Raw genomic sequence first — 26,299 nt, forward strand, 5'->3', positions numbered from 1 at the left:
TCGCCTGTCTGATAAGGTTTTATAGTATGACTAAAAGCACAAGTTGGCAAATTGACTATTTTGGGACCAGCATCCATTGTGTTGACACACAGGTTGACACAAGCAAAAAAAAATGAAAATTACAATGACAACAAGATGTGTAATATGTACATTGTATGCCAGAAATAGTGATTGCGAAGGAAAGATGGTACAAGGGATTTGCCCAAGCAAAAGAAAGTTTTTTTATTTGTTTTTGTACGTGGTAATAAACCCAAAACCAAAAATATAATATATTGCAGCTTACCAATTATTAGTGTAGCACCCTCCTAGGTAGGTGCTAGGAGAACACATTTGGTGGCTCTGTTCTGCTTATCAGGAGAGCCTGATCTGTTAGTTTAGCCTGTCACATATTTCTAGGTGTGATTTATTGGGTCTAAGAGAGTCTCCCCACTGTATCCAATAAGGGAGCTTGTTGGACAGTGGAGGAAACCTAACCAATAGTGCACTAGGGTTTATGGCTGTCCCAGTGGGTGGGCATTGCTGCATTGCATCCTGGGATTGGTTATAAATCTGGAGGGAGCATGTGACAGGGTGTCTTGGTGGGAGCAAAGTCCCAGGAGAGGTGGACGGCTGTCTCTCCTCCTGCTGATGTGAGGAAGGTGGTTCAGGCAGTCGGCCTGTTGAACCAGGTATGGAAAAGCAGTATCGTGTGTACTAAGGGATCTGCTCAAGGGTTTGCCTAAGAAAGGAGACCACTCCAGTGAAGTCAGGGGATCAAGGAGCCAGCTCACACAGATTGTTACAGTAAAGGGGTGCCAAGTAGTTAACCCTGAAGATTAGGAACAAAGGGGATGCCAGGAAGGGCCCTGAAGTTGTTCAGCAGTACAGTCTACCTCAGAGTACAGCTTGCTTCAGGATACAGTTTACCTCAGGAGGCTCTATTACTTCATTCACAGCCAAGGGCAAAGTAAAGCAGCGGCCTAGCCGTGACTAGCTATATTCAGCATTACTCAGCGCCATACAGCATCATAATCAGCGCTATTCAGCTCTATTCAAGTTGTCCCAGCCTGTTGTGCATAGTTCTTTAAGTCGGAGTATCCCAATCATCCCTTCTCCTATCCAAGTTCCAAATAAAACCTAAAAACCAAAGATACTGGACTGCTTCTTGTCTGAGGTAAAACACTTGGAAAAATGCCAGACTGTTCTGTTGTTGCTAATGGTAACCCAGGGGAACCCACACACAGCAGCTCCCATGGGAGTAGTGCTACAGTAGATGTGTTGGCTGCATTTGTTTTCCTTTTTTTAGGATTTTTCCCTCTGTTTTTACCTGGCGATCTGGCTAGTAACACACCTTCTGTATTGGGATGCCCTCACTCTGAATGAAGGAGCACCTTTTGATGGCAACATTATCAGTCTGGGGGGAGGAGAGTGTTAGATGTACTAGAAGATTTAAACACGCTAACAATTTGAGGCTGAACTCCAGCTAATATTTCAGTTTAAGTTTTTTTTCCTTTTGGCATAAAGGTATTACATAAAAAAGTAAATGCTAATCATTATAAGTACACTTGCCAGTAGTAAATGGCTTGAGTCAACTGTGTAACTACTGCATCTGCAGGAGAGCTTGTTATTTTTAAAAACAACAGACTTACTAGCAAGATCATCAGGCAAAATAGAAGGAAGAAAGCCTGAAAACAATGAATGCAGCTATCACATCTAAGAATTGGTAAGCTGCAATATAATAAATGTTTGCTTTTGGGTTTAATGTTGCTTTAAGGACAGTTAGTAGTTGTGCTTTTGTATCCCTTTATTATAAGTGGGTGAAACATGTCAGAGGTTGGTAAGTGATGGGCTGGGATCTGAGTTGAAGCTAGTTTTTCATTAATCTTATACTGGGGTGAAATACAGTGTGCGGTGGTATCTGCATGCTATATTACTTTTTTAGTATTAAATTGTAAGCTTCCCCAGATAAATTTTTCTGTTCTCCCTAAATCCCTGGGCAATGCTGATGCTCCTGTATATAAATTCAGCAAATGATAGGAAATAAGTTATACTGTTAATGGTTTCACCAACTGTTTCCCCTTGACTGTAGAGCAGCTAATATACAAAGCAACTTCACTAAACCCTCACAAACTATGGGCCTCTGTCCACCTTCTATAGTGTATCAATGTAAATAGACTCAGACTCTCCCCCGCACAACCTCAGATTATTATTATTATTATTATTATTATTATACAGGATTTATATAGCTCCAACAGTTTGCACAGTGCATTACAATGTGAGGGAAGACACTACAGTTACAATACAATTCAATACAGGAGGAATTAGGGCCCTACTCGTTAGAGCTTACAATCTAGAAATGTCCTCAGCTGTCAGTGCAGATGCAATGCATTCTATGGCTCCTGTTTGCCTTCCACCATATATAAAAATACTTCAAGAGGTACGCGTCCTCAGGATCCAAAAGGGGCTTTATTAAGCCCCATACACACGATCAGATTATGGAACAATCTGTCGTCCCTTTTTTGTGGCATGCTAGTCTGATGTGGAAAGTGAAGAGGTTATTTTCATACAGATTTTCCTGTACGACAGAATTCTACTTCAGAAGTGATGTCATGTGTTGGATTGTTTTCTATGTGTTCTTTCTCTCTGAGCATGCCTAATCTTGCTCTTAAGATTTTTTTCCGTCGAAATCTGTGCTAATGAGACGAAAATCGGACGTTGTTTTGACGGACGACAAAAATTATATAGCCTGCACATCAGGATTTTGTTATCCGAAAAGTCGGAGTTGGCTGTCGAAAGCACCATACTAACAATCTGAAAATCGACACATCGTTCGTCAGACGAATTTTCCCTACAGATTTTCTTATCGTGTGTACGGGCCTTTAGTCACGGTTAAAAAACATGATAAATCCCAAATTTATGCATTTTCTGCCCAATATGAATCTTAGTCACAGTACTATGACTAAAGCCCACACACACAAAGACATACGATCAGAAAATCGTACAAAAAAAACTGCTTTTGAATCGATCGTACGATAATCTGATTGTTAGCACACAGTTTTCGAGAGCCAATAATGACATGATTAGGGTATTACAGAGGTGTACACACAGTATTAAACATAACCCACACTACCCATTTTTTGACTATGAACAAATGCTAGTGACACCAGGCTGGAGAAAAGTTTTGGCCTATTAGGCCATTTTATTAACAAATAACCAAATAACATTTTCTTACAACAGAAACCATAAATAATCCAGTACCACATGAAAAAGTTGTTGGTCTTGGGAGGCACCAAAAATTCCAATTAAACTATGTATCAGCGTCAATACTCCAACGGTCCCCAGCCGCGCAACACCGGCTCGGGGACAAACACACTTCACCACTGATACCTCCTTGTTACCACTTCCCCGTTAATCCACTATTAACCGGGATACACTAGAGGGCTCCATACCTTAGATGGGTCACCCTATGCACTTTACCAAAAACTGTTTAACGCCTCCAAAGACCCCAACCGCTAGGAGGAGAAAAACTATTCATGCTTGGAAACTAAAGAATTACAATACAATAAATTAGATCACTTTCCAAGTTGTATTCTGTCAAATGAGATATTTTGTAATTTGAGAAACCTCTTCATTTTCAATATGAGACCAGAAAAAAAAAAGTTGATCATTCGTCCGATATTCTCATTGTGTGTATGAAGCTTAAAGTGTTTGCTACCTAAGCAGATCATGTTCCTGATATGTGTCTGCTGTACCATGTACTTGTATGAAAAAGTATCCTGTTCTATGTGTATTGCTTGCTTTGTGAAAAATCCCTGATGTTCCTACCAGTCCTTCTGCTTTCCTATAAAACTGACCACACCAGGCAGGGCAACACACTGTGGTCAGTTCTCTAGCTGTACTGGGAACTCAGTCTGCTATCTTACAATGATCAAACTTGTCCTGACATACCAAATATCCCCCCCCCCCCCACAGCCTTTCACAGGGTGCTGTTGCTTCTCCTCCCCCCAGCTCTTATAGAGCTGAGAACAAAGGGAACAGAGGGAATATGATCACTTATAAAAAGAGGGGAAAATGGTATTTATAATGACTTTTTATATCTATACACAGATGTTTTGCCTTTCATTTCTATTTCAAACTGAATGAGTTGTTTTACAAGGTGACCATTTACAATCACTTTAAGGCCTATATTAGGCAGAAACACGTAAGCGTTGGGACTTATGTTTTTTAATCATGATTATTAAAGCCCTTTTTGGACCCTGAGGATGTATGCCCCGTGAAGTATTTTTAAAATTTACAGAGAGCAGAGTTTTGCATACAATGAGTTATTCAGCTATGGAATGCTGAGGAAGAGGGGTGCCAACTAATACCCAGAAAGAAAGGTTCAGATGTGTATACATGTACCCAACAGATGAATGGTGCTATTGTAACAAGTTTGTTTTTAACTTATTAAAAAAAGATAAATTGCAATGATCCTTAAAATACTGTAAAAAAAAAAAAAAAAATAGCCACTGAGCTGGAGAATGTCGTGGATTTAAAGCGTCACTAAATTCAACAGACAAAAAAAAATGAATTTAACAACACCAATATTTGATGTCAAATTTTTACCTTCTAAAATTGAATTGAAGGCATCCAGCAGCACACCTCGCAATCTGTATTTTAAATCTCATGTACTTCAGTTCCTATATGAAGGTGACTACATTTGTTCTACACTGTTCCACTGCATGTGTAAATGTAGCCACCCTACCGTTCTTGATCCCAAAATATACAGTACTACAGTATTATGTGCCAATGCAGCCACCACTGGCATGTATTAGTCCGGAAAACCTTCCCTTCATGCAATCACAACCCACATAGCTAGTCCTCTGTGGCTACGACTTTTTAGGGATTTCATATTGTGCTAGAAATGTAAGTATTCTTTCAATATTCAGGTGGAAACATCCATCATAAATACACAACGCCAAGCTCAGCTTATGGTTGCTGTTTTTATGGTCTACCTAAGCCCACCAATATTCTGTTGAATGTGTACCAAATTTCCCTAAACCTCATATCTATGGTGGTCTTCAAATACTGAGAAAGAAGGCTTTTACATAAGAATAGCCTCTTTAGAACCTATACCTAAAAACTGCAACATCTACTGGGTTTAAATAAAAGCTCCAGCCAAAACAATCTATTTACTTACATTTGTATAGGGTTCCAAAGTTTACGCCTCAAGTAAAAAATGTAATAGCATGTTATTATTTTTGGAATTAGGCTCCATGCACACAGGGCGTCATAAAAACGTGCTCCAAAGCTGTTTACTTGACGCTGGGAAACAGCAGCTGTAAAAACGTGCTTTCAGTAGCTTTTTCCATTAGCGTTATTGCACGTTTGGCCACAGTAGCTGTTAGCAGCGTTTTTTCTGCCTCCATTCAAAATCAATGGTTCCCTATGGGAGCCTATTGATTTGAATGGAAGTCGCACCGCAGGTCGGATCAGGGTGATCCGACTTGCGGCGCGACTTGCGCTGTGAGAATCTTGAGGGGGAACTCCACGCCAAAATGGGGAAAAAAACGGCGTGGGGTTCCCCCCCAGGTTCCAAACCAGGCCCTTCGGGTCTGGTATGGAATTTGAGGGTAGCCCCATGCCGAAAAAACGGTGTGGGGTCCCCCCCCAAAATCCACACCAGACCCTTATCCAAACATGCAGCCCGGCATATCAGGAAAGGGGAGGGGACAAGCGAGCGGCCCCACCCCCCTGGATCATACCAGGCCACACGCCCTCAACATGGGGAGGGTGTGGGTGCTTTGGGGCAGGGGGGGCTCTGCACCACCCACCTCAAAGCACCTTGCCCCCATGTTGATGAGGACAAGGGCCTCATCCCCACAACCCTGGTCGGTGGTTGTGGGGGTCTGCGGGCAGGGGGCTCATCGGAATCTGGAAGCCCCCTTTAACAAGGGGGCCCCCCAGATCCCGGACCCCCTCCCTATGTGAATGGGTATGGGGTACACTGTACCCCTACCCATTCACCCCATAAAAGGCAGTGTGTGTAAATAACGACAGGAGACGTTTTGGAAAGTTTATTAAAAATCTTCATCCTGTCTTCTCCCTCTCCGGTCTTCTGCTCTTTTGCTGTCCTCTCTTCTTGTCTTCTCCTCTCCGGTCTTCTGCTCTTTTGCTGTCCGCTCTTCTTGTCTTGTCTTCTTCTCTCCGGTCTTCTGGTCTTCTGCTCTTTTGCTGTTTGCTCTTCTTCTTCCTCCGGTCCTCCTCCGACGACGTCTCCGGCGATTATGCCGGTCTCCGGTCTCTGCAGCTTATTATATAGCCATTAGGGGCGTGGCCGCCAGATGACGTCATCGGGAGACCCCGCCACCTTGTGTCACATATGACGTCATCTGTGACATAAGGGGCGGGGTCTCCAGATGACATCATCTGGCGGCCACGCCCCTAATGGCTATATAATAAGCTGCAGAGACCGGCATAATCGCCGGAGACGTCGTCCAGAGGAAGAAGAAGAGCCGACAGCAAAAGAGCAGAAGACCAGAAGACCGGAGAGAAGAAGACAAGACAAGAGCGGACAGCAAAAGAGCAGAAGACCGGAGAGGAGAAGACAAGAAGTGAGGACAGCAAAAGAGCAGAAGACCAGAGAGGGAGAAGATGGTATGAAGATTTTTTAATAAACTTTCCAAAACGTCTCCTGTCGTTATTTACACACACTGCCTTTTTAGTGGTGAATGAGTAGGGGTACAGTGTACCCCATACCCATTCACATAGGGAGGGGGTCCGGGATCTGGGGGGCCCCCTTGTTAAAGGGGGCTTCCAGATTCCAATGAGCCCCCTGCCCGCAGACCCCCACAACCACTGGCCAGGGTTGTGGGGATGAGGCCCTTGTCCTCATCAACATGGGGGCAAGGTGCTTTGAGGTGGGGGGTGCAGAGCCCCCCTGCCCCAAAGCACCCACACCCCCCCATGTTGAGGGCGTGTGGCCTGGTAAGATCCAGGGGGGGTGGGGCCGCTCGCTCGTCCCCTCCCCTTTCCTGGTATGCCGCGCTGCATGCTTGCATAAGGGTCTGGTATGGATTTTGGGGGGAACCCCACGGCGTGGGGCTACCCTCAAATTCCATACCAGACCCGAAGGGCCTGGTTTGGAACCTGGGGGGGGGAACCCCACGCCGTTTTTTTTTCACATTTTGGCGTGGAGTTCCCCCTCAAGATTCTCACAGCGCAAGTCGGATCATCCTGATCCGACTTGCGGTGCGACTTCCATTCAAATCAATAGGCTCCCATAGGGAACCATTGATTTTGAATGGAAGAAAAAAAAACATATAACGTGGCTTAACGCACGTTAAGCAACGTTATTCAGCCTTTAGCAGCGTCAGACATTTTTACAGCTTGACGCTGCAGCTCCAGAACACACAGTTCCTTGGGTTTTTTTTGGAGCTGTAAAACGCCTATGCCACTTGGAACTCCTAAAAGCTCTATGTGTGCATGAGGCCATAGAATAACATGGATGGGCGTTCTGCAGCTGCAAAAAAAAACATCTGACGCTGCTAACAGCAGCTCCAAAAACGTCCAGTGTGCATGAGGCCTTAAGGTTTGAACACACACTACAAACACAAGTTTAACCATTGTGATATAAAATCAGTGTCAATTTTGACGTCAAGTTTCAATTTAGTTTTAGTCATAGTCTTTTGACTAAAATGCCATTTTAGTTTTAGTCGTAGTTTAAGACTCCGTTCACACTATGTCGGATCCGACTTTGGGGCGACCTGTGAAGTCACGTTTAGCGCGACTTGCACGGACTTCATAAAATTAATGTCTATGCAAGTCGCTCCAGGTCACCCCGAAGTAGTACAGGAACCTTTTTCTAAGTCAGAGCAACTTGTGTCGCTCCTATTAGAACCGTTCCTGTACTACACTATGGGACGCGACAGACCGCGACTTGTCAGGCTGACCAAGTCGCGGTCCAAGTCGGAACATGTGTGAATGGGCTGTAATCATCTGAATTGTTTTTGTTTTAGTTTAGTCAAGTAAAATAGTGTTAATTTCATAGACGAAAATATTTTGACACCCATGTGTTCAATGCCCTAAAATAATGTAATTTGTAGCAAATAATACTCACAGTCAGATCTATCATTTTTAAAAATGGAAATATAGAATAGATAGAAGTTTTCTTTTTTAAACGTTCATAATGATCTTCTATGGGACACACAGTTTTTCCCCAACTCCATTGTTATTGGCCTCAAATCCTTGTTTTTTTCAAATGCAAAAATTTACAGACGTTTACAGAAATATAGATGTGCTTTGGTTGTCTGCAATCTATAATAAAAACAGCTTCTATTGCCCAATTATCCCAAGGTACCTGTATACATGTGGAAAGGAAACAGACTCAAACTAGATCATGCTCAGGGGACGGCCAATCACTGAGATCTGCGGGGTGTTAATTGAGCCTATGACATTTATAGGGCAATATTTTAGTCTCATACCGCCTGCCTTGTTATAGCATTCCCTACTGTGTGCTAGGTAATACAGCTCTGCTGAGAGTCACACATTAGTGTGTCTGCTCTGTCATACCATGTAATGCATACTTCTGGAGAAGTCAATGTGTCCAGGATACGGTAATCTATACCACAATGTGTTGCTCATTATCTAAAACACGTTCTATTAGGTTGTAAATCTCAGTATACGTGGCTGTCTACATTAGGTGATTCAGCAAAGCAGAGTGACATACAAATATCTTTGTATGCAGCTGAAATGTGTTTAAAGGATAACTCCACTTTTGTGAAACAAACCTAACAAAAAAAAAATTTATAGCATTTACAATTGCTACACAAACCATATTGTAATTTAACATTATTAAAAATGACCTTTCTTTTTCAATCTGAGGCTGCTGTAATTTTCTGTAAAATTCAAGGCAATATGGCATCCTGGACGCCTTCTGTATATAGTTGGTGAACAGAACTTCCCCAGAAATATAATTTGCTGCTTGTGTGATTGGATCAACGATTTTCCCAGAAGTCTGCACTAAGATATAAGTCAGCATTCTCTGCAATAGGAATTATATTTTTGGTGGAATACTCTCTAAGGATTAAAGTATTACTAAACCCAGGACCCTGCATTCACTATATCTGGTCTCCCACAGCACACAGAACATGGAAATGCAATCAGTTTAGTAAATATAAACTGCTAAATACCTTTTCTCATCAGCAGTATATAGCAGTCTTGTGACTTCTATGAGTGTCTGGTTAAAGCTTGTAGGAGGTGTTTTCATTCTGAACTAGGATAAGGAGATGGAGGGTGCTCTGGATAGTAGATTCTGGCCAGAGGAGATGTCCAAAATAGATTGGATACAGAACAGGCAAGCTGGTGTCTAAGCAGCCCTAGGGCAGCAATTCCAAGAGAGAAGCCATCTCTGGTACAAAGAAAACAGAAGGCGCCTCTAAGTGTAGAAGACAAACAACTTTTATTGCCAAAGGATAAAAATGCGCTTCCTTGCATTAAATTAGCATTAAATTAAAACCAGGCTCATCATAGGATGTGGCAAGGAATCCAGTGACAGGTGGTCCTAGGGATGGTCAAATGTGCAGCATGATGGTGGAGATCCCAACCGACCAGCAGAGGGGGGCCGCAGGAGAAAGGACCAGAAAGGACGGCCGCGCTGCCGGGACCAGCGTGGAACGCAGGACCCGGATGTGATGTTAGCGGAAGGCACTTAGGACCAGCGTGGACTGAACATGCCTGGAAGTAATGTTAAAGGGGCGGGAACGTGTTTCAGAGCATCAATCGGCTTCATGCCGATTCATACAGATAAATGTACACAGTTGTTATTAACACTGGGGTTGAGTTATTAAAACTGGAGAGTGCAAAACCTGTTGCAGCTCTGCATAGAAACCAATCCACTTTAAGTTTTTTCCATCAAAGCTTAACCACTTGCCTAAATGGGAAAACACGCCATTTGTTTGACGTTAAATACCGGGGTTATGGCTGCAGCTAGGTGCCATAATCCCGGTATTTTCTTTTCCTGCAGGTGCCAGACTTTCAGATAAAAGTGGTCCCTGCGGTGGATTCGCCACGAGATTACTTTTAGAAGTGGTCGCTTCCCGGTGGTTCTCGGGCTTACGTCACCAATCACTGAGCCCGATACGCATACCTAATATTATTAATTAGATTACAGAGGCCAGAGACCTATAGCAGCCTTTCTCAAACTTTTTAACATGGAGAAAACACTGAAAAAAGTTTCTGGTTTCAGGGAGCCTGTACTTATATTTACCATATCTAAGGCTCAAAGTCATCATTCGTGTTATAGTCAACAGAAAGAGAATAACAGAAAGAGAATGTTCCTTACATTTGTGGTCAGTAGGAAGAATTCTCCTCTCATAGTTAGCTAAAAAGATCACTGGTATCAGTGGTTACTTATCTGAAAGACAGAAATAGCTCATTGTTCAAGGAACTTCTAGAGAACTATGGAGGAACCCTGGTTGAGAAAGGCTGGCTTAAAGTATACCCGTGACCAGGCTGTTGACAATATTTATTGATTCTGAAGCAGTAAATAAGCTTTAAAGCTGGCCATACACTATACAATCTAATTGTACAACTTCTGTACAATTTTCTTTAGTTTTCCCAAAACTATGTAATGAGTGGACACACCTAAACAATTTATTTAATGTGTATCTAATCAGGCAGGCCCTTAAACTACAACAGTTGATGGTAGATCTAATGGAGATCAGAGTGTTCAATGCATAGTCTCCTTAGAAAAAGTTATTATTGGCTGCAGGCACCATGAGGTAATTCATCCTCAAATTTCAAAAAGGGAGCACTAAAATTCTTTAATGTGTTCTCCAAGCCAACTCAGTCCGTCCTTGCTCCTCCCCTCCAAGCAGTGACCCAGCAGCCTTCCAGCATTCTAAACACAGAGCAAGAGTTCTGGGAGGGAGGAGCAGGGGTGAATTGGCACCCTGTGAATTGGCAGGGGTGAATTTAGCTGCTAAGGGAACAACGTCATTGCTTCTGATGTGAATTTAAGGATAAATTGCTCCACAGTGTCTGCAGCTACAGAGGTCAGTTAAGGCTTGTTTTAAAGCTAACTGTGTATATATTTGAATGTCCACAGCCTGTTCACAGATTGATGTCAAGAAAACCCGTACTGGGAGAAATATGAGGCTTGCCATTTCTAACTTCCTTTGAAAATGCTAGTTGGTTGGCTGTTACTTAAATTCTTTTGGAGGGGATTTGCTGACCTCACTAGCACAGCATTGGTTACAACTGAGATGACTCATGTATTTGTATTACTGAACAAGTTCTGCTGACTCTCCTTTCTTTATATTTTACTGAAAACAAAGCAAATTAACAACAAAATTAAATTCACATCTATAAAATGCCAGGTTGCCTCTCCTTTAGCAAAGTGTTTGTGTATTTGCAACCCCTGATCCTGTAATCCTGCGCAGCCAACTGAGACAGTTTTGCAAAGAGCTGTGGCAGATTTAGCACTGTACATGAGACAGATTTTCACACCTTTCTGTGTATGAAAATACAGATGTGCTAATATTTAGTTAAACAAATTGATGTTTAACTGGGATGACCTGCAAAGGGGTGAGTATGTTTCTCGGAAGGCCTTGTTTCAAAAAAGCAGACAAATGCTTCAAGGCTAGAATGTACTGTGCGTCCAATTGTGCAGCGAGAGCTTTAATAGTGTGTGTGTGTGTATGTGTGTGTGTATCACGTGTCCTTGCCTCTTTGTCCCTGAGCCGTCCACATCCCTCACAGTTAATTCTCCCTCTGCACTCTAGATGACACTCTATAATTGGAATATTTCTGTGTCTCTTTGCTCTGTTTTCCTTACAATTTTAACAGCTTGCAAATGCTGATTTATTATTCATAACCGCACGAATGCCAATCCCTCCCTAAAATTCTAAATGTTCTTACGAAACCCCTCTAGACTGCTGATAACGCATACACTGGCCTAGTTTGCGCATCTCGAATGTAAATCTAACACCTCCCGGGGAGGACTTCTTACATAGAAATCTTTAACTAAGGCTATCATACATTTTGCTGGCATTGGCCTAAATTCATCAAACCATTAGACAGGAAATGTCACAATCACGATAATCTGCAAAAGTTAATTTATCAATCAAGGAATTTATAGACCAGGATAGAATGTTACATAGATGTAGCCATCATATTAAATATGTCTCTTGTTTTTCAGCCTTCAGTGTTGCTTCCTCAATGTTAACCTATATGTCTGCTGCTTTCTCCCTGTCTGCTCACTACCTCACCGGTTCCATACCGGCCATTGTATTCACTAACTTTGACCTCTCTCACACACAGCTGTTTGTGCATTCTTCCACTTATCACTGCTTTAACCCCCTCCTCCTTTCCCAACTTTTCTCTATTCGCTCAGATTTTTAACAGGGCACAGATCCTTTTAGCCGCTGGCTTTGTGAGTCACCAGTGCTGAATCCTAATTCGATGTAACCCCTTGTCTCTTTCTCTCGTTCTGTATTCACTGTATTAGCTTTTCTGTGTTCTTCTCTCAGTGTGCTTCTGCTCTGCATGCAGGGTCTGCTGCCTCTGTCCTTCTACGCTGTAATATTAATGATGTCTCTGCTGGCCTTCTCCTCACCAGTGTCTAACCTCTGCTCCCTCACTTCACTCTTTCCTTTATAGGGGGACTTTGGAACTCAAGAGACTTTCACAAAGTATAGTCTTGAAACAGGCAGTTTATTTGTGCAGACTTGGATGGTTTTCCCAACAGTGTACAATATATTTTATATATGTATTATGCAAATACATATATATATAAACCATCCACCTTTACCTATCAACAGAGCACACTGTAGCTAAACTCCACAAGGCCCTGGTAGAAACCATGAACCAAGGGTCTACCTCATTACTTCTCCTTTTTGTTAACAATACATGCCATGAATACAAGGTCCTCGCAGGATTACATTCTTGTGAATATAGAAGCCTCTTTTATCTAATATGTTCCTGGTCATACATTAGGGTAATGAATATGGAAATAAGAAGCTGCATACTTGTATCAGGGTCAGAGTAGGGCCTTCAGGAGATCAATGGTGGTTGCCTTCTCTCTACTCTGGATGATATGACACAAAGAGGAAATACTGTGGTGTTATACAGGTTCCATTGCTAAAACAAAGACAACCATCAGGCTGGCCATACGTTATACAGTTTTCTTGTACAGCTTTCTTTAGATTTACCAAAACCATGTAATATGAGGTCAAACCTAAACTCTTTCAATTTGTATACAATCAGACAGTCTCTTTCACTATGTAGTTGAAGGTAAATCTAAAGGAAATTAAAAAAGAAAATGATATAATGTATTTTATATTACTCTTATTCTCTGTCATAAACTTAAAAACAATAACTGTTGTTAAATTTCAAATAAAATCAAAATTGACCAAGTAGGGTAATGAAACTCACAGGCTGAGTATTATCCTATATAAAAACTTTTTACTGTCCTGTGCTGCCCTTGTGGTGTTAATTTCTAATAAAATAGTAGAGATAGCAAAAAACATGGAAAAACAGATGTGAAAAAAAGAATGCTGGATTTACATGTCATAAAGGGAAGTAGTAATTATACCAAGGATCAGACACACTCTCTGCAGCCCCTTTAGCTAAGCTCTTTCCTCTTGTTAATCATTATGTTACGCCATGCACACTTTTTGGGGGCATTTTATGAGCTTGTACATATGGACTCCAAAACCTAACTTTTCCTGCAAGTGCTTTCATCACTTTTGTAAGCTCATTAGTGCCTGCTACTGTGAAGGCATACTGTAGCCAACTTCCCCCATACACACATATACACCAACTGAAGAGCTTGTCTTACTAAAACGAATGCAGATATCTAGACTGACTAGCACTGACAGCAGTCCTCATTCAGTTTGATATTTTCTTCTGACAGTCAAAACGATTCCATGCCCATAGGAACTGCTGTTCCTCGCCTGAATGTACCAGCTAAAACCATGACAGCTAGATACTAAATAGCATCCATTGCTGTGACACACAACCCCTGAAGGTGCCCATACATGTATTTCTACAGTCATTTGATGGAAACAATCTTCTTGTTTTATAGTTATTGCTTGCAAACCTTGATGAGTGGTTGTGCAATCTTTCAGCTGAAATTCAGCCATCAAATTGAAAGAGTTACAATCAGAAGAGTTGAAAACAGTTGGGAAAGTTCTTGTGAACTTTCAGAAAACTTTCAACACCCATGTTTGTGTAGAAGAATAGTTGCTTCTCAAATGATTGACTGATAAATACAACCATGTCTAAAAGAAATTGTAAAAGAAAATTATACACTATACATTCCTTTTATGGTCCTGCTAAGATAAAGGCAAGGGCCTTTTTCTTGACCTTGATTATTGATATGAAGATACTTCCTATTGAAGTGGTCTCCTAATATTGGACTAATATAAGTTATAACATAAAGGAAGTTAAGTAATTTAGTTTAAAATGTAGAGGGGTTTCTAAAAACTCACATTCTTAAAAACAAAGTATCTGAGATATAAACATATGTACTGTAGAGCAGTGGTCCTCAACTCCGGTCCTAGGGGCCCACTAACAGGCCAGGTTTGCAAGATAACTAAATTACATCACAGGTGATCTCATTTGCTGTTCAGTGATTGCAGTATTCTAGTCTGCATCTCCCCAAGGTAATACTTAAAATCTGGCCTGTTATTTGGCCCCGAGGACCAGAGTTGAGGACCACTGCTGTAGAGTCTTGATCTAATGAGCTGTCATTATCTCAGTATAATGTCGTTACTAAAAACCTCATTGCCTCTGTTTTACAAGCTGCAGTTTACAGTTCTTAGTACTACAATGTAAACTGAAAACTATATTTTAATTTAGATAAATGTACATTAATCCCCATAATTTTCCACAGGTACTGTAGGCAAATGATAGAGTAAACAGTAAACTTCACAGCTGCTTATGACAAAAACAACTTTTACTATTTAATATAAACTTAGATTTGAATTAGCTTCATTACCTGAAGACCAGCCTTTATACTCACAACAGAAATGGGCCCTAAAGACATTTGGGGAGGTCCTCAAGTTGTTAGATATGACATTTATTCCACTGGTTTGTTGAAGACGTCCAAGAACTATGACAAATGGTTGAGACACCGCCATTAAATTTTTGCTGCCTCTGCTCAAGGCAAAAGTTTATGGTTTAGCCCTGGTTCACACATATCACATTGAAATGTATGCATCCATTTCTGTGTGAATAGCATTCCTGTTTGATTCCAATTTCACTAGAAGTGTGATTTTTGGCTTCTGAAGGTGAGTTTTAGCTAAAAATATCAGCCATACATAGATCCTGCTAGGCATTAACACATTCATATATAATGTATAGGTAAACCTAGAAATGCATTTGTTTATTTATTTCTTTTTTCTTTTATGAATATTTTAAATGGCACTACTTAGCTGTTGTGTCTGTGGTGCTGTGCTGTTGAGCTTGGCTCACCTCCATAAACACAAACCCTGTTAAACTGTGACAGAGAATAAATTCAGTAGATGTAGTCAGCACTGAGCCTTAGCTTGGAATCAGCCAAGTCCAGAGATGCAGAGAAACCTCTAGGGTTTGTTATATCAGTTTATCCCTCATAGTCAGTCATGTGTGTGTGACTGCCAGGGCATAGTCTGACATAACAAACCTTGACAGATAAAACAGAAACGGAACAACCCCATGATTTTCCATATGATTATTAGTGTGCTTTGTGATGACATATTTACTTTATAAAATATGAAACATTTCATACGTAATGTACAACCACTCTTCTGAAGAGTCAAAGTCACATATAGGCTTATATTAAAAAAGAATAGCGCAACCATGCAAAAGAAATGACTATCAAATATGGAGACCATCCATAAATAAAAATGGGGATTTAGTTCCACCATATGGCCATATCGTGCTCAAGCCCACCTCTGCGTCAAAGTACCCCATTAACCCATTATCGGTGGGTCCTACACTATCCATAAAAAAGGGGTGAATCCAGCCTCTCTTACCCTTGGAGACAACGCTCCTTGCTGGGAAGGTGTGCTAATGCACTGCAGGGGACTCCTCCTATATCTACTTGATAGAGGACACCAATAGAGTACAGGTGTGTGTGGGGGATGGGATGCTCAACCTCATAAGTCTGGTCAGACCGAATACATAATAAACAAGCAAAAAATTGGGGGAGCAGACCCTGAACATGTATATCTAAAGCCGGTGCAGCTACGGACCAAGCAACATGTATATTAAAAAAGAATAGCGCAACCATGCAAAAGAAATGACTATCAAATATGGAGACCATCCATAAATAAAAATGGGGATTTAGTTCCACCATATGGCCATATCGTATATTATATCGTACATATAGGCTTATGTACCCACAAAGTGCACAGATTTGTATTGTGTAGTAACCTATGAAAGTAAAACAATATTATCTTTTAAGGCACATGTACAGGTCATTGGTCAACAATGGTTGATTATGTCCATTCTAATAATATACTTGTAATGGCCCACTCCGTAGTTAAAGAGCTAACAACAGCTCAGGTATCAAACCTGGGCTATATTGATACTGGTTTGTCCCCCGATCAGTTCTGGCATAAGGCATCCACAATTGTTCGTCAGGTCACATTTATTATGCATGGCTGAATCTGTGCCACAGCTAAATTAAGGAGCGTTGGACAGCACTGAGTTGGATAAATTACCTGCACTTTTGATGAAAAATGAGCAAACTTATCTTGTGTACATTAGAGCTGTGCACCTGAATTTTCTGGATCCCTTATTCAGGTCATTTCCTTTTTAGTGAGTTTTATTACTAGTGAATGTCAATTATCATTCACCTCCTCACTATTATGCTAGAAGGAAGAGATGCAACATATCCAGGTGCTCAGTCATCATTACAATTCACTTCTGATAACATAGATAACATTGACAAAAATCATGCATGATGACCAGCTTTATTTATGACTGTAGGCAGCTAGCTCTAACATACAACCCCCATTTCCCACTGCTTGCAGTCCCCAGACTACTGATTATCATAGCATGTATAGTGCAATGACTGCTTTATTGTGGAATGTTCACTTGGGTTAATTCCAATACCCTCTCTGGATCAGTGGCTGGCACTTGGCTCCATTCATCTACTTCCGAGGCCACAGCCAGATGATTTCGCTGCACAATTTAACATGTCTCTTTTCTTTTTTTTTAAGAGTGCCAGCAGGGACCAAAACCACAAACACAACAGTGGTGCCAGGACAAGCGCAGCCAGATGAGACTGAGCGAAAAACAGACCAGCGCTCGTCTGTGTCAGACCTGGTGAACTCGTTGACCAGTGAGATGCTCATGGTGAGTAAGTCACAGTTTGTCAATATGGACATGTACATCTGTTAGTTCACGTTGTTCCCGAGGTGCTCAGAGTACAGAGGTCACCCTGACTGTCCTCTCTGTGCCAGATTTAATGCTGAATCAATAGACAGCCACTGAGAAACACTGTGGAGAAGAGAGGATTTGTTCCTGGCTTAGCTCCAGGGTGTACCGAGGAGAAACTGCATACATAAAAGACAGAAGAAAACAAATAATGATAATGAGACATTGGACAGAGTTAACAAAATAGTCATACAAAAGTAACGGGGGAGCTAAAGCAATCAAGATAAGAGGATGAAGGCCAACAGAAACTTACAGGAATATAAATAAGTGCAGTAAGTAAATCATAATCCTTCATTTCTGTAAAGATCCCCACATGCTAGCCATTTAGTGTGGTGGGTCAGAAAAACTGTGTAACCTGATTAGAATGCCACAGATACAGAAATATCCTCTCTCTCTGTGTATATATATATATATATATATATATATATATATATATATATATATATACATAGAGAGAGAGAGAGAATTAGAGCGAGAGAGAGAGAGAGAGAGAGAGAGAGAGCGCATAAGGAAAAAGAGAACATTAACAACAAAATAATGAAACTATTACCAATTTATAAACAACATAATGACTTCTGAATATTTATGCAGAAGACGTTTTAGGTTCTTTTGGGGCAGCTGGAATGTTTGGGTTCTCCAGCCTTTCCCAGTGGTTCTCCAATTACACAGAAATAAAAAATACTAAGGGGCTTTATGTAAGCAGGAATGGTTCCTGCTGAAGCGGCTGATTTTTGGTCCATGTGAACCAGACTTAACTCTCCCACATCTAATAAAATATAAGAAATTAGAATTTACTGAACTGGCGCTTTAAAATGTAATTATAGGGAGTCCAGAATTTCACCGGAACATAACTTAGGGAATGTCATGCTGTTCATTCAATATGCATTGAAAAAAAAAGAAAAGAACATAATTGATTTGACAAGTCAAGTGCTACTTCTACCTGGATTGTTCTAATTAAAAAAAAATACCATATCAAACAAACAGTTTGAGAAAATGTCCTATTTGATAAGAACAGAACAGAAGGACACAAGCATTGATGAGAATATAAAGGAGGTGTTTTGGGATCAAGAGATAGGAATGGCAAGGGGAGACAAGAATACAGACAAAGATGAGATAAACTGCCAATGGACAGGAGAGAGAGCGAGAGGAATACATTAATATAGGGGTAACTAGAAAGGAGATTGAAACCTTAAAACAATTCCATTCAATCCATCTATTTCTCATTAAGGCTATTTCTAGAGCAATAATAGGTGTATAGTGTTTCTGCTGCATTGATAAAAAGAGATTAAATATCTCTGGAATGTGAAATCCAAGCTACATTGTTTGAAGTGGTACAAAACAAAAAGATAAATTCATTTTAAAAGTCTCACAGGCATGCATATTTCTCTGATCCTCATAACATACTTTTTGGGGTTAGCTTTGTGAGATCCACATACACATTTCTGAAATAAAATTCAGACAAAAGGAAATGTCTGCATGGCTCTTATGGGGCTAAAGAATGCTAATATGTGGTTGAATTAGTACACAGTATTGATCCTCTCTATGGATCCTAATTTTCCGAGGAAATTCTGTCTAAGTTACAGCTAAAGTGACTCACTTCTGTTCTCTGCTGTTTAAGACTCCAGTAGGCTTATTCAAAAATAATGAAAAAATGAACAATCCAAATTTAAAACAGAGCATTTAATCGTTTGTTTGGGTTTTTTTTTTTTTGGTTTGTTTTTTTGCACCAGAACCCAGCAGGTTTTACCTATTTCTCCAGGTTGCCATTTTCCATTAACAGTTGTACTATAATGAGTAAATGCAATACCACCACCTTTAATCATTAATTGTCAATAGCAACATCATTGGTGGTGGGTGGCAGCATCGATGGTGGAAAACATGGCGTTATTTCAGGTGTGTCGGTCACTCGGATCATGAGCTGCGGGTAACATTTGCAAGTAAAAAAATTGATAATTATCAGGCCTCCAAAAAAATAAAAAATAGAGATAGATAGCTAGATAGCTAGATAGCTAGATAGATAGATAGATAGATAGATAGATAGATAGATAGATAGATAGATAGATAGATAGATAGATAGATAGATAGATAGATAGATAGATAGATAGATAGATAGATAGATAGATAGATAGATAGATAGATAGATAGATAGATAGATAGATAGATAGATAGATAGATAGATAGATAGATAGATAGATAGATAGATAGATAGATAGATAGATAGATAGATACCGTAGATAGATACCGTAGATAGATAGATACCGTAGATAGATAGATAGATAGATAGATAGATAGATAGATAGATAGATAGATAGATAGATAGATAGATAGATAGATAGATAGATAGATAGACAGACAGACATAATACTTAGTAAAAAATTTCATATTTAAAAAAGTTGAGGCTTCAATCCCTCAATTATATTTAGAAGCCAAGACAGCATAGGGAGGATGGCAGGTACAGTAGTAGGTTGCTTTGGTCCATTTAATCATTTTCATGATAAGATTGGTTGAAAGTGTTTACAAAATCTTTAGGATTGCAGGTTATATAGCATTACCCGGCCCAGCATTGGAGTGAGGTTAAGCTAGAGATAGGAGTCCTGGGTGGTCTCGGTGTAAAATAATTTCATTTCCAGGACTGAAAGTGATTGTAAAGGCTGTTTTAAAGATGTTATACTTACCTGCTTTGTGCAATTATAATGCGCAGTGTGGTCCCTTACCTCCTCTTCGGGAGTCCCTTGCGGGCAATCACTGCTCCTTCTTATGAGTGCCCCCTTAGCAGCCTGTGTAAAGTAAAAAAGAATTAGACTTTAGAGCCACTTGAAGTCCCAAAACTTCCCTTTTTTGTTTTCTTTTAGGATTAACATCTTTTTATCAAAATTTTAAGTATTTCACAGGAAATATCAGATGAAAATAGTAAGCAAAACATGTCGTGGGTAATACCCCCCAACAGAAAAGAGCGACAGTGTGTGGGAGGGTTAGAATCCTTGTGTCTCTGTGTTAAAGATTTATTTTTACATTCTATTTGCCAGGTGTTGAGCAGTAAACAGTATGAGGGGAAATCCTACTGATGAGAACATAGGCAACAACAACAAAAAATTGCAGAAAATTTGGGAAGATTTTGTTTCATTGTTACAATATTATTCTTATCTATGTCCCTGTTAGGGAGATTTCCCCACACTTCTTGTCCAGAGGACAGGTGTCAAGCAAACCAAGAAGAACTTTCCTCTGTGGTGACCCAGACAGCTTCTAACATCTGACAGAAAAAAATGCCTCGGTAGGGACATAGATAGCATTTAAACCTGACAGGGAAAAACATTTTGGTTGGAGTTGGGCTAAGCCAAGTCACCTGAGCAGCCTTCATGCAACATTTCATGTGTTTCATGTTTGTACCTGGCCAACCACAGCCTTTCAACAAATTTTTACTCAACCAGCAGAAAGTCTAAATATTTCTGCAACCTATGCTACAGATATTTCTAGTCCAGAATGCTCATCGTTACTTGTTTTTATGTATACACTACTTGGTTATTTAAAGCAGTGTCCAAATGTTCATTGCATCTGGTGAGAATGAAAAATATATAATATTTGACTAATTTATGAGATGTCTGAATGGCCTAAGTATGTTTTATTTACACCAAATTTGATGGCATAAAAGAAGCTGGCATAAATTAATGTCAGAATATGAAAAACATGTGAAAGCCACGAGCCAGCCTTTTATTCAATGACACATCTGTGCTCTAGAACATTTATTTATTCTGAAGTCATTTTTATATTGATTGACATTGACTCAGACTGTCAGGGTCAATAAATGACACAAATAGTTATGCATGATTCTCCCATTTCACGACACTTGTGTTCACCTTAATAGGTGCCTTGGGTCTGTAGAAGCTTATTCCCATAATTCTACAGCCTATGTGTACATGTATTTACTACCCACTACACTATCCATGTAGAAATGACAGGGAAGACTGTGAAGTGCCTAGGATTTTCCTTCCATCTCTCAACAAACAGGCTCAGTGGAGCAGTGAGGGAGCATTGAGGTGGAAGCCTTGAGTGTTATTTTACGTGACAACTCCCTTCGGGGAGACCCAGTGGCCGGCAGTGAATGAAACATTACTACAAAAACACAGGAAAGTGAGAGGATCGATAGAAAAGAGAGCATCTTTATAACCACAGGGGGTTTGTGGCTAAGTTGTTGTACTGACCATAAAGCCATAACAGGTGATACAGTGAGAATTACGCTTTTCACCATGTAAGTAATGTAATAGGCTCAAAATAAATTTAATATAATTAATATTTCAGGCATGTCGGTCACCCTGATGAAAACAATACAGCAAAGTATATGATGATTGGCTATAGTACCCTCTGTAAATTTAAACCCCATACCTTTTAGTTTATGTATGGTAGCACTAAAGTATTGTGAGACAGTTAAGTGTCATAGTACCATTTTTAAAATGCTGAAATGCAGAAAAGCCATTCTCCAGAGATAAAACTGGAGGAGATAGACTTGCTGTCATGGTGCTGTTAAGACCAAATGTTGTGTGTTAAAGCTTACTTTATCTATAGCAGCCAGTTTTTGTGTATGCGTAATGTGTGTGGTGCAGTACTGGGGTGCCGATAAGCTTGGGCAACAGATTATCTGACCTTTAGAAGGTTGTATTCCCTTGTTGTTTAAGTGATAGGAAACATTAGGTGGTCATACAGACCATTGATCATAGTTGTGGCCAGTAGTCAGGTCAAAGGAGTCTCATGGGTTGGGAGCAAATGGGCACAGAAAGGTCAAGACAGGAATGTAGCAATGAAGAGCTACAAGGAACTAGTGGCTATTTAAGCAAATGGGTGGAGCCAGGAACATAGTAGACATAATACAGAATTTGACAAGGATAATGTTAAAAAGGAACACTCTGAAGACATAATAGACAAAAACAGCAGCAGGAATGTCATTTTCAGGGCTTAAGCTTGGAGACCAGTAGCTACAGCAGTTGAAAGGCTTCCACCGACCAGCAGGATACATACACAAGCAGATCACCCTGGCAGATGACACGGGCTCATCTGAGGTGTGGAGTCTAAGCACTAATCGGCATTCCCCAGAGCTCCTGATGGTGGAGCTTTGTTTTGCTGTGTGTTAGTACCAGGACTCGAACCTTAGGATCACCCCAGCAGGAGGTTAGCAAGCCAAGGTCCAGCAGCAAATATAGCAGGTAGGGATCAAGCAGAAGTGTAGTCAGTAAACAAGCCAAAGGACAGTAACAAGTGGTTGCAGGGTGGGATCAAGCAGAAGCGTTTTTGAGGAACAAGCCTAAGGTCAGTAACGAGTGGTAGCGAAGAGCTCCTCCCTGTAAGAGCAGCAGCAACCCCCTCTCCCAGCAAGAAGTCCCCCCCCCCCAGAGCAGAATAACCCCCCCCCCCTTCTCCAGCAAAGAGTTCCTCCCTACAACATTTATTTTTTCACCGGCAAAGTGCTTCTTCCCACATAAAAAGGTCCTTAAGAGTCCAACTTACAGACCTCAGATACAGCAAGGCAGAGAGCCAGAGGATAGCCTTCCTCGACTGAGTCATATGACTTATCCGATGTAAGGAAGAGGCCTAGCAAAGTGCACCATCTGTTTTCTGAACAGCTTTGCCAGCCACATCTTATTTCTTTAACCTAACATCCTAACAATAAGAAACATAATAAGGGCACACTGAAATAAACTGGGTCTTCAACAAACCACTAGTCAAATCATTAGCCAATAGCATAACACTTTTTGAACACTTGGCAGTCCTGTGTAATATCTGGTGTTATTTACAATGTAGCACTGCTGTGGAAAATGGCTGTTTTTTTTAAATGAAAAAAATACCAAATACCAGATTGTTCTTCCCCAAATCAATGTGGCTCCAAATTCAACACTGATATGAGGATGATGATTCAAATGGTCATTGCCAAACAGTTTTGGTGCATGAGAACTAAGAGCAATGACAAGCAAATTTCTCAGAGATTTGAGTGGGCTCATTGGATTGCAGTCAGTGTAATACATGTTTAACTGACCTTTTCACTTCAGTTTAATGCACTATTGGAATAAGGGATGGGCCACCCTTCTTCCTAATTATTTAAGGCAAATATTAATTTTAACAATTATGTTTTTAAGGCACATGTGCTCCAGACACCTTATTGTTTACTCTTTAGAGAGATTCAATAAAAACTCATTATTGCATAGTTAAACTCATTAACTTTGAGATACTCATGTTTACTATGAACAGACACGTCTCATAGGGGTAACCTTAAACAGAAGTCTCACATTGCTTGCCTCAGCAATGGACATGATTGCATTGCTCTGCAAGATACAGGTGCTTCAGTACATTGCTTTAACATTAAGTTTGAGCACAGTAGTTGGCCAAGTCATTAGCTCTCTGTGAAAAGGAAATTATTGTACTGCGGCTTTACGATGTAAAGTATATAATGAAACTTCTCATACTGGGTTATGAGTCTTGTGGAATTCAGAGGGATTCTGCTTGCAAATATGTGAAACTGAGCATTACCTACGTGATGATGATGTCAGGGCAACACTGTATAATTTCAGTAGCTCATACGTGTCCGCTTATAGCTCACATCACATTACAGTCATGGAGTAGCACTCTTCTTTCCTTCACATCCCTAGTCTGCAGTCTGAATGTATAGTAAGTAGATATCAGAATTGCGAGGAAATACAGTAAATTAACATAATTATAACATAATTATAATCCAGTCAATGAAAATGAGCAGCTCAAGAGCCAGGTGATACTATCAAAGATTTTCATGTGAGAAAGGAAGAAGTCACAGTCTTCAAAAATGTATTTCTTTATTTATTTATTTTTTTAGTTTTGTTTATGCAAAATTATTGTCAAAGTTATGATTTAATTAATATAGTTAAAAGGGTAAACCCTATGAATTTTTTTTTGGTTACAAATATAGGCTGGTATACTGATTACATGTACTGTATATTGATTACATAATTACATGTATATGCATTACATGTATGTATGTATGTATACTGAATACATGGGCATCCTTTGTTTCTTTGCTACTCTAAAAGCAAGATCTCCCTACCATAATTCTCAGCACTACTCCTATCCACTTGGATTTTGGGTGTTCAATTAGGGCTCATGTAGACAGGCATTCTTGTGAAACAAAGTTTTTTTCCATTCACCCTGCTTGAATATATGTATTTGAATAGAAAACACAAGAAAAGGCTGCCTATGACCTACCTTTACTGCAGTAAAAACACACCTCAATAAGACTTTCTATGTCCAAAGAAACATAACATAGAGGTCAAGTGTACCATCTCACAGATCCATTGAACCGAATGTTAATTTGCTGACCTTTGTTTGACATGTGTTTAAAAATCACATTAAATGCAGGAAAACTACACCTGGTTTAACCACTTAAGCCCCGGAAGATTTTACCCCCATTCCGACCAGGGGGTATTTTGCGATTCGGCACTGCGTGAATTTAACGCACAATTGCGCGGTCGTGCGACGCTGTACCTAAACGAATTTGACGTCCTTTTTTTCCCACAAACAGAGCTTTCTTTTGGTGGTATTTGATCACCTGTGCGATTTTTTGATCACGCGCTATAAACAAAAAAAGAGCGTCAATTTTGCAAAAATAGCAATATTTTTCACATTTTTTTATATGAAATTCCCCCAAAAAAAATGTAAAAATCAAAATTTTTAAAAATTTTCGGCCAATTTATTTTATGCTACCTATGTTTGGTAAAAAAAATCGCAAAAAGCGTATTTTGATTGGTTTGCGCAAAAGTTATCGCGTTTACTAACAAAGGGAAAGATTTTTGTCATTTTTGTTGTTTTTTTTTTTAACGCGTAATGGCGGCGATCTGCGATTTTTTTTGCGGTACTGCGACATTGCGGCGGACAGATCGGACCCTTGACTGACATTTTTGACACTTTTGGGGTTACCAGTGACATTTCTACAGTAATCAGTGCTATACATATGCACTGTTACTGTAAAAATACACTGGTAGTGAAGGGGTTAACTTTATTTGGAAGGGAGGGGCTGTGTGTGTCCCTAGGGGCGTGGTTTCTACTGTGATTGGCTGTGGCTCTAGCTGTAAGGACACTGATCAACGGATCTACATACCAGATCCGTTTTATCAGTGTCTTTGCAGCGAGGAGAATGACAGGCAGTTTGTTTACACAAGCTGCCTGACATTCTCCCTCTCCCCCGCCGATCGCCGAGTGACCGGCGGACATCGGGTCCGCTGGTCACACGCGCGGGGGGGTCCGTGACCACGCGGGAGCGGGAGCGCGCCCCGGGGGGCGCGCGCTCGCTCCCTAGACCCTCACAAGCAAGCAACGTAGCCCTACGTTAGTTTGCCTGTGAGGGGCTGACCGCCGACGTAGATAGTCGTGCGGCGGTCGGCAAGTGGTTAATGAGCGTGTATAATTCTTTCCACTCTCCATAATTTAAAAGAAATACAAAAATTCCATAGGGAAAATGGAATCCCCTTGTGATAGCCCCAGCTGGTGTGAAGACCAGGAACCATAGAGCAAAGATCCCACCCATAGAGACCCAAAGAGATAAAATAAGCCATTTGGGGAGTTAACATTTAGCAACTACCAAACAAAAAAGAGAAAAAAAAATAGAAGATATTTTCTTAATTTTAATCATGTGTTTTCATACTACACCTTGCATTCCCAATTCTGATTTGAACATCAGTAGTTTGACCTCTCTAACAAAGACCTTCTGTTACATCTTCCCCCAGATAAATGTACCAAGACTGTCCCTATATTACTCTTGACCGTTTGTTTTTCATGGGTGAACTAAGAGCTATGGCACAATATTGCGATCAGTTACATTACTTTCTGGTAGAGTCAACCCATAAATCCTCCAATTATTCACTCTGCTTCTTCTGGTCTCTGAGTCATATTTCATTAATGTTTC

General features: G+C 40.4%; 1 protein-coding gene across 3 annotated transcripts in view; it reads left to right on the forward strand.

The window, feature by feature from the left end:
- SYT7 (synaptotagmin 7) overlaps nt 1-26,299 on the forward strand; it is a 584,377-nt gene that overhangs the window by 487,520 nt on the left and 70,558 nt on the right. For all 3 annotated transcript variants that reach the window (XM_082269832.1, XM_082269833.1, XM_082269834.1), the window contains one exon: nt 17,169-17,304. In XM_082269832.1, coding sequence (XP_082125958.1) covers nt 17,169-17,304 — 136 coding nt within the window. The remainder of the gene's footprint in view (nt 1-17,168; nt 17,305-26,299) is intronic.

This window comes from Pelophylax lessonae (genome assembly GCF_965119305.1).
Source record: "Pelophylax lessonae genome assembly, chromosome: 10".
NCBI lineage: Eukaryota > Metazoa > Chordata > Amphibia > Anura > Ranidae > Pelophylax > Pelophylax lessonae.